Genomic DNA, 16,168 nt, shown 5'->3' on the forward strand with positions numbered 1-16,168 from the left:
GGGGGGGAGAGAATCTCAAGCAGGCTCCATGCCCAGTGGCCCAGTGGGGAGCCGGACATGGAGCCAACATGGAGCCCAACACAGGGTCTCTATGTGGGGCTCCGTGTGGGGCTCCACCTCACAATCACGAGATCATGACCTGAGCTGAAATCAAGAGTCTGACACTTAACCAACTGAGCTATCCAGCCGCCCCCCAGCAGTGACTTTTTAGTTGTAACACCAAAGGCACAATCCATTAAAGGAGAAATCAATAAGCTGGATTTCATTAAAATTAAACACTTCTTCTCTGCAAAAGACACCATCAAGTGAATGAGAAGACAAGCCACAAACCGTGAAAAATATTTGCAAGAGGTGTATCTGCTAAAGGACTATTACCCAAAATACAGTAAGAATTCTCAAAACTCACCGTAAGAAAATGAACAATCTGATTAAAAACAGGCAGAAGACCAGAGCAGACACCTCACCAAAGAAAATGTACAAATGGTAAATGGGCACGAGAAAAGATGCTCCACATCGTATGTCATTAGGTAAATGCAATTCAAACAGCAATGAAATACTACTACACACGGATTAGAATGACCCAAATGCGGAACCCCGGCGTCACCAAATGCTGGTAAGGATGTAGAGCAACAGGAACTCTCACTCATTGCAGGTGGGAATGCAAATGGTACACCCACTTTGGAAGTCAGTGGAGTGGTTTCTTACAAAACTAAATATAGTCTTATCGTATGCTGCAGTAATCATGCTCCTTCGAATTTACTCAAAGGAGTTGAAAATCTATGTCAGTACAAACACTTGTACACAGATATTTATAGCGGTTTTATTTATAGTTCCAGAACTTGGAAGCCAGGAGATCCCTCAGTAAGTCAATGGATAATTAACTGTGGTGTATCGAATGAAACATTATTTAGTACTAAAAAGAAAGGAGCTATCAAGCCATAGAAAGACACGGAGGAAACTTAAATGTATGTTACTGGGGCACCTGGGTGGCTCAGTCGGTTGAGCATCTGACTTCAGCTCAGGTCATGATCTCGCAGTCTGTGAGTTCGAGCCCCGTGTCGGGCTCTGTGCTCACGGCTCGGAGCCTGGAGCCTGCTTTGGATTCTGTGTCTCCCTCTCTCTCTGCTCCTCCCCTGCTAGTGCTTTCTCTGTCTCTCAAAAATAAGTAAACATTAACAAAAAGTGTACATTACTAAGTGAAAGAAGCCAAGCTGACAAGGCTATATATATTGTACGATCCCAATGACATTCTGGAACAGGTAAAACCATGGAGATAGTACTAAAGACAAATCCAAGATCACTGGTTGCCAGGGGTTAGAGGGAGAGGGGGATGAATCTGCAGAGCAGAGAGGATTTTTTTTTTAGGCAGTAAAGATATTTCGTGTGGTACTATGATGGTGGATACATGTTATTGAACCTTTGTCAAAACCCATAGAAGGTAGAACACCAAGAGTAAAGCCTAATGTAGACTGTGGACTTTGGGTGATGTAGCATCAATGTGGGCTCACCAATCATAATAAATGTACCATTCTGGGATAGGTTGTTGACAGTGAGGGAAGCTGTGTGGGTGTGGGAGGAGGGGAAATGAGAACTCTCTGTAGTCTCTGCTCCATTTTGCTGTGAACCTAAAACTTCTCTAAAAAATAAAGTCTACTTAAAATAAATACATATAACTCAGTTAAAATAAATTACCCCCAAACTTAGCACTTTCAACAACAAGAAATATTTATCTCACATAGTTTCTGTGGTCAGATTCCTGGATTCCTAGTCAGGAATGACGAGCTGGGTGCTTTGGGTTCAAGGTCTCCCATGAAGTTGCAGTCAAGATGTCAGCCAGGGTCGCCATCCTTTGAACCTTTGAGTGAGTCTAGAAGATTCCCTCCTAATTTGGGTCACTCATATGGCTGAGAGGGTGAGGCCTCAGTTCCTCACCATGTGGAGCTCTCCATGGAGTTGCTTGGGTATCATCACAGTATGGGACTGGCTCCCCCAGAGTGAGTGATCCAAGAGAGAACAAAGTGAAACCACAGTCTTTTTTGACCCAGTTTTGAAAGTCACATGCCATCATTTTCATGATATCCTACTGGTTACACAGGTCAGCTCTAGTCAATGTGGGAGAGGACTTCACAAAGCTGTGGCCACCAGGAAGTCAAGACAATTGTAGGCAAGCCTGGAAATTAGCTACTGCGTAAGTTTTTTCAAATTTATCAGCTAAGAGTAATTCTGGCCAACCATTCTTTAAATATCTGCTATATTTGCAACTGTCTTTCCTGTTACAATCCTAAAAATTGTTGGTGTGTGACTTCTTTTTTGCTTGTTTGTTTTTGTTTCTGGATAAGCCTGTCAGAGATTTGTTTATGTTAAGGAAGAAGCTTTTGGATTTTTTGACAGTCTCCAATGTATGGTCATTACATATTTAATTACCTTGCTATTTTCTTTATTTTTTTTCCCCCTTCTCCTTTCTTTGGTTTGTTCTGTACTGTCTCTAACTTCTTGAATTTAATCACTAGAGTATTTTTTAATAGTATTTGTTTCTAAAGTATGTATTTAGGTTATAAATTTCTCTGTGAATATTGTTTTTAGCTGCAGCCCATAAACTTTGATATGCAGTGTTTTCATTTTCTTTCAGTTCTGATTATTTTCTAGTATCCGTTATAATTTCTTTTGAAAAAATTTTTTTAATATTTATTTTTTTTTGAGAGAGAGAGACAGAGTGCAAGTGGGGGAGGGGTAGAGAGAGAGGGAGACACAGAATCCAAAGCAGGCTCCAGGCTCTGAGCTGTCAGCACAGAGCCCGATGTGGGGCTCGAACTCACAGACCGTGAGATCATGACCTGAGCTGAAGTCGGATGCTTAAGCAACTGAGCCACCCAGGAGCCCCTCTAATTTCTTTTTAAACTCATGAGTCAATTTAGAAGCATTGTTTGTTTAATTGTAATATAATTGTACAACTTCCTTTTGGTTAGTATGTTTTTACTATATCTTTTCCCATCAGGTTTCCCCCCATGTTTATGTCAGTATGTTTTAATTATGTCTCTTGAAAACAATGTCTGGTCGCCTTTTGCTTTGTTTTGTGTTTTTCTCCAATCTGACATTCTCTGTCTTGTAACCAGAAAATTTTGATTATTTACATTTACCTCAATCACTAATATATTTAAAAATATTTCTACCACTTTATATTGTATTTGCTATTTGCCATGTTTCTTCTTTGCTAATTTTTACCCTTTTTCTGCTCTTGATGAAGTTTTCTATATTCTTTTCTTTCTTTTACTTTTATTTATTTTATTTATTTTTTAAGTTTATTTATTTATTTTGAGAGAGGTAGAGAGTGTGCTAGTGGGAGAGGAGTAAACAGAGAGGGAGAGAATCCCAAGTGGCTCTGCACTGTCAGTGCGGAGCCTGATGTGGGGCCCAAAATCACAAACTGCAGGATCATGACCTGAGCCAAAGTCGGATGCTTAACTGACTGAGCCACCCAGGTACCCCCCACTCCGTTTCTTTCTTTTAATGTGCATTTTTAAGTTGACAACCATTTTAGGTTAATGATTTAATCAGTATCTCTCCTTACAAACATAAAAGGACTTTAGAATACTTGAAATCTGATCACTCCCTCCCATCAGACGTGATATTATTCTCCAGCATTTTAGTTCCATGCTGTTTTCTTATTCCTCAAGTTAGTTTAAGCATGGCCAGATCCTCAAATGACTAATATACTAAAATAGACACCTTCAAAGCAGTGGTTCAGACAAGAGAGAAGTGTTATTTCTTTCTCACGTAACATTCCAGAAGCAATGAAGTGGTCTAAGGCTGTTAGGCAGCTCCATCCTATGAGGTCACCCCAGATAGTTTTCTTCTATCTGCTTCTTCTACCCTCCCCTACCTAGGGTTAAATCCTGGCACCAGAATGTTCTTAACCACCATATCATAATCATCTCAACTACCTAGATGATAGTTCACCTCTACCATGTCCACACTCTACCCTATGGGAAGGGAGAAAGATGAAACTGAACACAAGCAACTTCTTTTAAGGAAGTGACTTGCAAGTACCTATGATTGCTCTTTGTTGCAAAGGAGCCTGGGAAATGTAGTCTTTTGCTGGGTGACCAAGAGCCCACCTAAAACTTGGAGGCTTCTGTTATGGGAAGAAGGTGAGAATGGGCTTTGGGGAGTAAGTTGCAGTCTTCATAGGCATCAGCAGAATCCTGTGTCCTCTTCTAACTTTCTCTGTGTTTGCTTCAACCTTGGGCAAGCAGGCTCCCTGCTCCCCCAGTGATGGCAAAGATGGTCACTAACAACATTATCCTAATGGTCTCTCATTTTAGCAATTCCAGTAAAAAGAGAGAGAGAGAGAGAGAGTGGCTCCTTACAAATAGTTCCAACTGAAGTCTAGGATTTCCTCTAATTGCTCCAGTGGGGATCACATGTCCATCATAAACTAGTCACTTTGGCCATGGGGATGCAGTGCCCTGGTAAATAGGGGTGGGTCACATAGTCATCTCTGGAAGGTGGATCAAGTAGGGTTAATCCTATGCCAACCATGGGAACTGAAAGTCAGAAAGAAGTGGTCCCCAACAGACAAATAATGAGGTGCTGCTGTCATCAGAATGGATGCTGAGCAAGCAACAGAAACAGGTAACCATTAGATTTATCTATCCTATCAGGTACTGGATGGTTCAAGAAAGTTGTACCATTGAATGTGGTTTAAAAATCCAAATGAATGAAGGTGGAAGGTGATATTGACGATGAAGTTGCCTGGAATACTCTTACTTACAATACTGATAGGAGAGCTTCTACTCATCTCTCCTTAGTCATACATTCAGCACCTTATGAATGAACCTCTGTTACGCTGACCATACTGCTTGCTAATTGTTTATTTTGTCTGTCTCCCAGTCCTCCCATAACACACCCCTCTAATTGAGGGCTCCCTCGGAGCTAGAATTCGTTTGTGTTCCACAATGCCCAAGGCACAGAGTGGACATCAGGAGACTAGACTTGTTAAATGAAAGCAGGGTAAAGTCTCAATGACTCTCAGTAGCCCCTGCCAGTTTCCAATCCCTTTGAAAATCATTATTGGAAAGACACGCACCAAATCCCAGGGAGTTCTGCAGAACTGGGGGTCAGACCAGATTATGTTGTTTATAGAAATGTATTTCCTAGTGACTGGAAAACAGTGCCAGGCACCATATTATTTGCGGAACTCAAATCAAATCATAAAAAGACAAAGACCCAAGTAGGAGGAAGTTCAACAGGTAATTGATTAATCAGAGTTGTCTTCTCATCCTGTTTGATTCTAAGGTTAAAACACACACACACACACACACACACACACACACACACAGACCAGCTGCGTTTTGCAGTCAGTTCCCAATCTAAACACATAAGTGACTTCCTTCCCCAGAAACACCAATGCCCCAGCTTACTTGATGCTGAAAACTCTACCTATCTTGGAGAGAAGCAGAGATGAAGACCAGTGAATGTTGCTAGGGATAGACAGTAGAACACAGTATAGGAGACATAAATGGGGGGCCATGAAGAAGAGGCCAAAGTATTTAGAAAAACAAGAGGTCTTCCTGGAGAAGATGTCCAAGTGGCTGGCCTGCTTGGGAAGCTCCACCTAGGGTTTCCTGGGTGGGTCCTTTGACTACCAATAGCTACCACTCACTGAGCCATTGCTGTATGCCAGATGTTGTGGTAAGCATTTTTAGTGCAATATCTCATTTTAGGGATGTCCAGGTTGCTCAGTCGGTTAAGTGTCCAACTCTTGATTTTGGCTCAGGTCATGATCTCACAGTCATGGGATGGAGCCCCACATAAGGCTCTGTGCTGAGCATGGAGATATATATATATATATATATATATATATATATATATATATATCTCATTTTAATTCTCACAACAATCTTGCAAGTTCAGAATTGGTACCCCTGTTCACAGATAAAAGACCATAAAGGTGCAGTGATATGTCCATGGCCGTACAGCTAAGGAATGTAAAAGCCAGAATTTGAATCACTGTGGATTTGATTTGACTCAAAGCTTCCACTCTGAGACCTTAACTATCTTCAGCAAATCACTTGGAGGTAACTATCATTTCCTCCATTCTATAAATGAAGCTACTGAGGCCCAGGGATGATCCAACTTGCCCAAGTGACACGGATAGTAAGTGTCAGAGCTTAATCAAGCCTGACTAACTCCAAGATCTACCGTGCCTCTTAGGTAGAGGAAGAGCAAAAGCCAGGGGTCAGGAACATGCCAGAATGTCCCTTTGCATCAGGACCCACCCTGCCCTAGGAGTCTGTCCCCTTGTTTCCTTTCTGCCCCCAATCTCCACACTTAGGTCCCTTCCAGGAATGTTCTTTTCCATGTCTCTCCCCAGTGTGGCCCCTGGGCTGAATAGGGGCTGGTAGCTCTTGGGCAGCTCTAAGACACCTTTCCCCTAAAAGACCTCTAAAAAAGGAACGGCGACCGCACCACCAGCCTGGGGACTCACATCCCCACACATCTGAACAAGGTTTGTGCATGACTAGCAAGTGCTTGGATCAGGAGTCAGCCAAACCGAGTTACTAGCCAATCCCGCCTAGTAACTGGCCAATAACACCAGCTTTCTCTTTAAAAAGCATCTATTCTGGGACAGACATTTCACTAGGGATATCCTTCATATTTTAAAAACCGAATCCCCCCACCTCCGCGATTGGCCCTATTTTACAAAACAGGAGCCTCAGGCTCCCGGAGGGGAGGCGACCGGCATGAGGACAGCACGTCAGTCACCAGGCTGGGACTAGAACCCACCTAGGCCCCAGATTCTGCTGTTGCCTAGGAGCTGAGGAGGGAGGAGCTGCCAGAGCCGAGGGGGGAGGGGAAAGAGCGAGGGCGAGCTCCCAGCAGCGCGCGCTGACGACAGCAGGTGATTTTTTTCTGCAGCGCGCTTTCTCTCAGCATCTTTCCTGGATTTTTTTTCCCCCTGCCGAGCCGTAGATAAGGGTGGGGCCGCTTCCCTGCAGCAGAGACGGCAGCGGCAGTGGCTGCAGCATCATTGGGAGCAGCTGCTGCAGCAATGCTCGGTCTCCGCTGGAGGTGATCGCCTCCGAGCCCTGCCTGCTAGGTGGCCGGCTGCGACGGGACGCCTCGGAGTAGGAAAATAGAGCCTCGTTCGTGGACCCGAAAGCCACACTCCTCGGCCTTTCCTCTACGCCATGGCTTAAGCCCGCAGCCACCTCGCCTCGCGTCGCCTCGCTTGGCCGGGGTCTGCGCGCCGCCGCCACAGCAGGGAGGGGCGCGACCCAGACGCCCTCGCCCGGGGACTCGGGAACGCCTTGTGTCTCAACCATCGGTGCCCGCAGCCGACAGCTCTCCCAAGACCTTTGCAGGCGGCTCCCGGAGGCGTTTGCAGCCGGTAATCGGGGGACTTTATGGACTTTATCTCAGTGATAGCTTGACCTTCCTGGGTGCTCTCCGAGGGAGGAGACCGAGGTAGCTCAGGCCACCGAGGGAAAAACAGTGGGAACCAGATTAGCGACTGGTCGAGGGCCAAGGGACTGAAGTAAGATTAGAGACTTGCTTTAGAACCACAAAAAAGAAAGAGGGAGGGCCAGCTTTGCAGCTAGCATCATGGCGTGGCCGTGCATCACGCGGGCCTGCTGCATCGCCCGCTTCTGGAACCAGCTGGACAAGGCGGACATCGCTGTGCCGCTGGTTTTCACCAAGTACTCGGAGGCCACCGAGGCCCCGAGCGCCCCGCCGCAGCCGCCGCCGCCGCAGCAGCAGGCGCAGCCGGCGCACGCACCCCCCTCGGCGCGGGCGGTCGCCATAGAGACGCAGCCGGCCCAGGGCGAGTTGGATGCAGTTGCCCGGGCAACGGGGCCGGCGCCGGGGCCTAGCGGCGAACGCGAGGCGCCGGCTGCCCCCGGCCGGAGCGGGCCCGGCCCCGGCCCGGCCTCCGGCTCCGCCTCCAGCGCGGGCCCCGCGGACTCGGTGATGCGTCAGGACTACCGCGCCTGGAAGGTGCAGCGGCCCGAGCCGAGCTGCCGGCCGCGCAGCGAGTACCAGCCTTCCGACGCGCCCTTCGAGCGCGAGACCCAGTACCAGAAGGACTTCCGCGCCTGGCCGCTGCCGCGCCGCGGAGACCACCCGTGGATTCCCAAGCCCGTGCAGATCCCCGCGACCTCCCAGGCTTCGGTGCCAATTCTCGGGGCGTCCAAGCGCCGGCCGCAGAGCCAGGAGCGCTGGCCCGCGCAGGCCGCCGCCGAGGCCCAGGAGCAGGAGGCGACCCCTGGCGGAGCGGGTGGCCTCGCAGCCGGAAAGCCCTCCGGTGCCGATGAGCGCGACACACGCAGGAAGCCCGGGCCCGCCTGGATGCTGCGTCGCGCCGAGGGGCAGGGGCCGGAGCAGACGCCGCTGCCCGCAGCCCAGGCCCAGGTCCAGGCCGCTGTCCCCGAGGGTGGCAAGGGGCGTGCAGCGGCGGACGCCCTCAACAGGCAAATCCGCGAGGAGGTGGCGAGCGCGGTGAGCAGCTCCTACAGGTGAGACGCGGGCCTCGGCGCAGGCGACAAGACACCCTTACCCTTTCCCGAAAGCTGCCAGGCCGAGGCTCGTTTTCTGCATCGCAGGCCGCACACGCAGCCCCTCCCCTTCCAGACCACACCCTCGCCCCAGCCGCATCCCAGACACCCTTCCAGGGCTGGCTTCTTTCTGCTTTCTTATGGGAAGGCTGTTAGCGCTATCCATCCCGGCCTGCCCAGTCTTTCCCTATACCACTTTAGCCACTTTTCCCCCCACCTCAGATCCCTGCCTGCTCAACAGAGACCCTTTGCTGTTTCTTCACAGGTTGTGCCCTTCTGCCCCACCCACCTCGCCAGCTGCATTCGCCTGGATGCTGCCCCTTGCTGGCTGAGCTGCTGCCCGCTGGCCTTGGTGCCTTCCCGCAGGGCCCCATCCTCCTAGAAGAAGAACTCTTTCCAAATGCCCAGTCCCCCTCCTCCGTAGCCCAGTCCACTTGGCCTTTCATTCTTCCCTCCCTCTCTCAGTCCCCGGGAGACATCCAAGCACCACACCCTTTTCCAGAATCCCGGCAGGGCTCTTGGAAATCACCCTCCTCCTTCTACATCAGGCTTTTGAAGTCAGATTCCTTCCTCCTCTTAGTAGCTGTGACACACTGAGCACATTTCTTTACCTTTCTGGGCCTCCGGTTCTTGTAAGATGCGATTGATGATAGACTGTTCTCTTAGAATTGCTTGTTCATTTATTAAACATTAATATTCGACATATTTTTGAGTGCCTACTATATGCCTGGTACCGCACTAGACATCGTGAGTATTACATGAGATGCTGAGGAGGAGAATTATGCCTGGCACATCGTAGGTGAAATCAATGTCTTAGTTCCATTACAACCTGTGCATGACGCCTCGTTATCCTGATTTCCACTTTCTAGGTACCTCCAGCCTTTTCCCCTGTTGATGTATTTCCTTTCTCCTTTCCCTTTATCTTCTCCAGTTGTGTTGCTCATTCTGCTACCACTGAGAAGCCCTTCTTTAGCACATTTAAATTCCCTGTAAATGAATGCCTCCAAGAAAGGGCATATCCATTTTCCCTCTGTGTGTGTGTGTGTGTGTGTGTGTGTGTGTGTGTGTGTGTGTGTCTTTCTGCCTCTCTCCCTCCCTCCCTCCGTCTCTCATACCCTCTCCCTCTCTCCATCCTTCTAGAATTCTCCTTCGGCTGCAGCCTCAGCCCTTCCAACTTGCTTTCTCACCCTTCGTATATCCAATAATATGTGTTTGTGAGTGCTTAGTTCTCCATCCTGCCCTAATGTTTTAACCCAGATCAAGAAGCTAACAGATCACATTTGACTCTGAACATGTAATATTGGGCTGTAGGGTCTCTGGGGAAACAGATGTGCATGATGAATAAATCAGCTAGCGGTGTTCAAAATGTGGCTTATGGGGTCCTTCATCAATGCCACAGCCAGTTGCCTCCTTCCTGCAGGAGACTGTGGTTGGGGGGACTGCAGAGTTAGTACCTTTTGCCAAGACACTATATGTAGCCTCATGTCGGACTGATGTCTTTCTCCAATGAACGTAACAACCACTCCCTCATACGCTGAGCGAAGCATAGTATAGATAGATATCCTTCCTTTTTAGACAAAAGTCCTCTCCCTCCCAGATTTTGACTCTGGAAAGCATTCTCCAATGAGAGGGGGCAGCTAATATTTGGCTCCTAATCCATCTTCCTGAATTCCACCTCCCACTTGGCATTTCTCTCTTGGTTTATTGTTATCACGACCACAGTGGTCCCCCAGGAGTGCACTACTTTTTTTTTTTCATGGCTTCGGTCAGGCAAGATTGTTTTCCTTGGCTCCTAGCCATCAGGAGTGGAATTTTCACAATTTCTTCATGCTACTACCAAGAGACGGTCCAAAAGAAAGGAAGGGAGCAAATAGACAAGGAGCATAAACAACAAAGCCAAGATGTAGTATTGCGACTCTGTCCTGGCTTTCTTGTTTACCAGGCGGGCCCCGCTTCATTCCCCGAGAGCCCTGCGATTGGCCCGACATCACAGATTTTGGATCTGGTCTCCTCATCTTCCTACTCCCATCCTACTACCCTGAGGTGGGTGGAACTTTAACACCCACCTCGCTTCCTCAGAGGAACTACCCCTCCTCGCCTCCACGGAGTCAAGGCCAATCAAGAGAGATCCCAAATTCTCAAATCTCCTTTGGTGATCCTCCTCAGTTTATGTTTCCAAGGTAGTCGGACTCGCTTTGTTCATGGATTATTGGCTGGACAGTCAGGGAATGACCTACCCTTCAGATACAACCCTCCAAATATTTTGGCCTGTACCTTTGTTCCATCTGGCCTCTTCCCCACAAAACCCTACCATACCTGTGCAGCAAACATGGCAGGCTTTACAGTTAGAAATATACTCAGGGCTGCCTGGGCGGCTCAGTCGGTTAAGCGTCCGACTTTGGCCCAAGTCACGATCTCGCCATTTGTGAGTTCGAGCCCCACATCGGGCTCTGTGCTGACAGCTCAGAGCCTGGAGCCTGCTTTGAGTTCTGTGTCTCCCTCTCTCTCTCTGCTCCTCCCCTGCTCTCACTCTGTCTCTCTCTCTAAAATAAATAAACATTAAAAAAATACTTAGAAATATACTCATACTGCAAGTGATGGGATTGAATGGGGGAAGGCTGTGCTCTTGCAGCTGGTGAGAATGATTATTTCAGTGACTATCAGAACTCCACCAACCTATCAAAAAAAATCTCTAAGCACCTCAAAAAAATTATTTTTCTCATTTGGGTCTTCTGTAAAATTTAATTATGCATGTGACTTTTGGGCCAGCAGTTCCATTTTGCTGTATAATCAGGAGGGTTTTGAAGCATTAAGAGAATGAGTGTTGCTAAGAGACATCAATTTCCTTAATGGACAATTTAAGTGCATGACAGATTTGATGTGAAATTTAACATTGTTTTTTTTGTTTCAGAAGAAAAATTGACCAGTCATAGATAAATGCACTTTGGGTGAAAGTAGATATGAAGAAATAAGATAAGCAATTAATCAGATATACCACAGAGAAAAAAGATGCCTGGAAATTGTAGGCTTATGTGGAACATTGATATTCCTTCCCTATGGCCTCATGTTCTTTTCCTTGCTATGATTCCGAATATCTCCTGAATTTAAGTACGCCCCATGGCTGGCAGAGATGAGTCTTACATTGCCTTATTAGAAGCCAAGTTGGGTTCCATTTCAGAGATAATTTGATTTACAAACCCTTTTCTTCTGCGACTCTACATAAATCATGGTGGCTTACACCATGGTGACTAGTTCATCTCATGGGCTTTCCAAGTGACATCTGTCACATGACATGAATGCGAGCAGTTTGCTTAAAGACACATAATCCATCAGCTTACCATTCTGGTGTATAATGTAAAATATATATTCAGCACGCAGAGTCATATACATACTAATTGGTTTTCTCCTACACTATTCAGTTAGTAGATAACATCGTATGTCTTTGACGCTATGATTTTGAGGAAACTTCTGAATTCAACTAGTTCATCTAATTCATAACCTATCCACACTAGCCTGGGATTTTTGCATTAAGTGCTATCTCAGATGTCGTTCATTATTCACAATCAAGAAGTTGATTAGTCTTTAGTACACTCATATGACATAGATGATATTATAAAATCGGGAAAGCATGCCTCTGTTATCATTTTTAATATTAAGGATGGATTTCACGAGGCAGCCGTTTGTGACTTTAGACCTAGCATTCTCAATTAGAAAAGAGATGAGTCATGAGGAGGGGATTAAAATTCCCCTCTCAGTCAACCCCATTGCCCTTGACATCAGTTAATAGGGATAGATGGGGTGGCAGGTGCTCCCCATAGAAATGCTAATGAGAAACTTTTCCTGGAAGAAATCAGCTGAGGCACCAGGAGGTAGAATTAATAAACCAGAGGCAAAGTATTTGACAAATGAGAGTAGCAACAAGGAAGTCAGAAGGAAAAGGAACCTTTAGTATCTGCCCTACAGTCTCCCATGAAGGTTAGAGAAAGGCCCGTCTGACGTGGCTCCCGCTGGCAGAACTGCCCTGCGCTTCTAGGGCAATTGTCCATTTCCCTAATTTCTTCCTGGGTAAGTCTCAGCAATACTTCGAGGCCAATCTCAGATGCTGAATCTTTAAGGAGACCTTCCAGGCTTTGCCGTTCAGAACTAATTTTTCTTGTATTCCCTTTTTATACTTTGCACACTTCTCATTGTCTGCTTGATTATAAGATGCTGTTTTCCATATCTGCCCCTTCCACCAGATCACAAACACTTGGAGAGAAGGGCTGTATTTGGTTCACCTCTCTACCTCTCACAGTGTAACACTGTGTCTAGGTGCCATGCAGATTTGCTGAATCCAGTAGAATATTTAGAGTTTGGTGAACATTTTTTCCATCTACACATTGATTCATTTCATTCAGCTTTATTTAGTTGGATTTATTTCAAAAAAAAAAAATGACCACCAAGCCCCTGCTATGTATCAGATAGAGGGCTGGGGATACCAAATGAATAAGTTAAAACCTTTATGTAAGGAGTTGTACCTGCCTTGATCAGGATAAAATCCAATCTCTACTAGGTTAGCACTAGAAGTAAATGTTCAAATGAGGACAGGCAGCAAACTGAACAGACCTGATGTACCTTCACCCAGGGCAGTGGTCCTCAACCTTGACTGCACATTGGCATCACTGGAGAGCTTAAAAAATGCTGATGCACAGGTGCCTTGCCCAGAAATGCCGATTTAATTGGTCTGGGGTGTGGCCTGGGCATCTGAATAGTTTAAAAATGGTCCCAGGTGATTCTAATGTGTAATTCAGGTCATGACCTACTTCCCAAAGGCAAGGGTTCTCAAAATTTAGTGTACCAAAGAATGATCTGGCAAATTTCCTAAAATGCAGATTCCTGGGCCTCATCCTCAGGCATACTGATTCAGTAGGTTTAAAGTAGAGCCTAAGAAACTACAGTTTAACAAGCAGTCTAGTATCACCTAATTTTGATACAGGTGAACTTCAAGCTTTACTTGGGAAAATATTGCTTGCAGACATTTGCTGCCTTTAAATTATTAGCTTTCTCATATACAAACATGGTGTTGCTTGCCATTTATTTAAGTCTTTTATGTCCTTCATTTACAGTTTGTAATTTTCTCCACAAGTGTCTCACACACACACATTTTTAAGTTTTATTGTTCTATATTTAAGTCTTTAACAATATAACTGGATTTTAACTTTATGTATGGAATGAGGTAGGGTTCCAATTTTCTTTTTTCCCATACGGAAACTCATTTATCCCAATATCCTTTTTAAGTTCAACTTTTCATCACTAATATCTCCATGAATCTCCCCTATCATATAAAGGTCCCTTATGCTTGGATATATTTCTGAGATCTCTGTTCTATTCTGTTGTTCTGAGTTAATGCCACACCAACATCTTTTCTTTTTGTCAAAGATATTAAAATTTTTTTTAATGTTTATTTATTATTGAGAGACAGAGAGACACAGAACATGAGCAGGGGAGGGGTAGAGAGAGGGGGAGACATAGAATCTGAAGTAGGCTCCAGGCTCTGAGCTGTCAGCACAGAGCCCGACATGGGGGCTTGAACTCACAAACTGCGAGATCATGACCTGAGCCAAAGTCGGTCGCTTAACCAACTGAGCCACCCAGGCGCCCCTGTCAAAGATATTTTAAATTATTCTTTCTATTATGAAGATTATATTTTATTTATATATTTTATTACATTTTCTAATTTTTTATTCTTCATATGTATTAATTTTTGGATGTTGATCTTGTATTCAGCAACCTTATCACACTCTGTAATTAGTTTTGTCTGTAGACCCTCTCGGACTTCTTGGACTATCTGTGGAGATAATGTATGTTTCTAGCAAATACCAATTTATTGTCTTCCTTTCCAATATTTATGTGTTGTGTGGTGTATGTGTGTGTGTGTGTGTGTGTGTGTGTGTGTGTGTGTACTGCTACATTGGTGAGGAGACAGGGTGTGGTTTTGATAGTAGGTGAAAACAGGCATCTTTGTCTTGAGATGTGGAAATGCTTCTAAAGTTTTATTGTTAAGCGTGAGGTTTGCTCTGTGTTTTTATGAGATAGCTTCATATCAGGTTAAGAAATTTCTCTTTATCGTAGTTTACTAAGGGTTTCTAAAAATGTGGATGGGTATTGAATTTTGTTGAATGCTTTTTCTGCATCAGCTGAGATGATTTTCTTTTTGAATCTGTTAATAGATTGTTCTGATATTGAACCATCTTTGCATTCCTGAGATAAATTCTACTTGTATAAAAATGTATTTTATGATGCTGAATTTGGTTTGCTTTTTTAAATTTGGAATGTTTGCATACATATTTATATCATCTCCAAAGAGGGAGTATAGAAAATTAGCTATCAGAGAATGGAGCCCTGAGGGATATAAGAATTTGGCGGGGTTGAGTGTGGGGGTGGGTTAAAGTACTGACAGCAGAAGGAATAACCATGAAAAAGACAAAGAAGGAGTAATCAGAGGGGACCAGAACAGAAACTTACCACAGAAACCACATTGAGTACCTAACTCAGCAATGCCTTATGCCTATTTGGAAATTTTTACTGAGGAATTACTGTGTACAAAGCATTTTACTAGATCACTGGTTGATCTTGTGCAGTTAACTCTCAGAGCTATAATGTTGACTGAGACTAACCCACAAAGAGGAGAGGAGATAAGATACAGGCAATTCTTGGTTGCTCTCTTAGGGGGAAAAACATGGCATATATGAATGTTAAAAAAAAAAAAAAGTCAAGCCAGTGATAGTTCTAAATCTAAGTCTATAATCACTAAGAATCACTCAATTTCCCAGATGCAAAACTGAAATATTGCAATCAATGTTCACTAAGATTAAAATAAATTGTCCATAAGATTATAGCCATGTCTATAATCAATGCAACTTTGGCTTTACAAGTTCTATCGGTTGTATAAATGCTAACAGGTGAGCTCCTAATTCTCTACTAAATGAAGAAAATTGTTGACCTCAACCAACAAACTAAAAATTCTCTTTTTTTTTTGTTTTTTTGTTTTTTTTTTAATTTTATTTTTTATGTTTTAAAATTTACATCCAAATTAGTTAGAATATAGTGCAACAATGATTTCAGGAGTAGATTCCTTAATGCCCCTTACCCATTTAGCCCATCCCCTCTCCCACAACCCCTCTAGTAACCCTCAGTTTGTTCTCCATATTTCAGAGTCTCTTCTGTTTTGTCCCCCTCCCTGTTTTTATATTATTTTTGTTTCTCTTCCCTTATGTTCATCTGTTTTTTCTCTTAAAGTCCTCATAGAAGTGAAGTCATATGATTTTTGTCTTTCTCTGACTGACTAATTTCACTTAGCATAATACCCTCCAGTTCCATATATGTAGTTGCAAATGGCAAGATTTCATTCTTTTTGATTGCTGAGTAATACCCCATTGTATATGTATACCACATCTTCTTTATCCATTCATCCATCGATGGACATTTGGGCTGTTTCCATACTTTGGCTATTGTTGATAGTGCTGCTATAAACATCGGGGTGCATGTGTCCCTTCAAAACAGCACACCTGTATCCCGTGGATAAATGCCTAGTAGTGCAATTGCTGGGTCATAGGGTAGTTCTATTTTTAGTT

The 16,168-nt window shown here is 44.8% G+C and overlaps 1 protein-coding gene across 12 annotated transcripts in view; it reads left to right on the forward strand.

Moving 5' to 3' along the window:
• The window catches only part of MAP6 (microtubule associated protein 6), a 159,447-nt gene that overhangs the window by 76,809 nt on the left and 66,470 nt on the right, over positions 1–16,168 (forward strand). For 10 of the 12 annotated variants that reach the window (XM_042959105.1, XM_042959111.1, XM_042959112.1 and 7 more), the window contains 3 exons: positions 2,096–2,188; positions 5,935–6,077; positions 6,919–8,516. In XM_042959105.1, coding sequence (XP_042815039.1) covers positions 7,606–8,516 — 911 coding nt within the window. In that variant the 5' untranslated portion in view covers positions 2,096–2,188; positions 5,935–6,077; positions 6,919–7,605. Of the gene's footprint in view, positions 1–2,095; positions 2,189–5,934; positions 6,078–6,901; positions 8,517–16,168 lie in introns of all 12 variants that reach the window. The other 2 variants (XM_042959106.1, XM_042959109.1) reach the window with 2 other exon arrangements.

This window comes from Panthera tigris, chromosome D1 (genome assembly GCF_018350195.1).
Source record: "Panthera tigris isolate Pti1 chromosome D1, P.tigris_Pti1_mat1.1, whole genome shotgun sequence".
Classification (NCBI taxonomy): domain Eukaryota; kingdom Metazoa; phylum Chordata; class Mammalia; order Carnivora; family Felidae; genus Panthera; species Panthera tigris.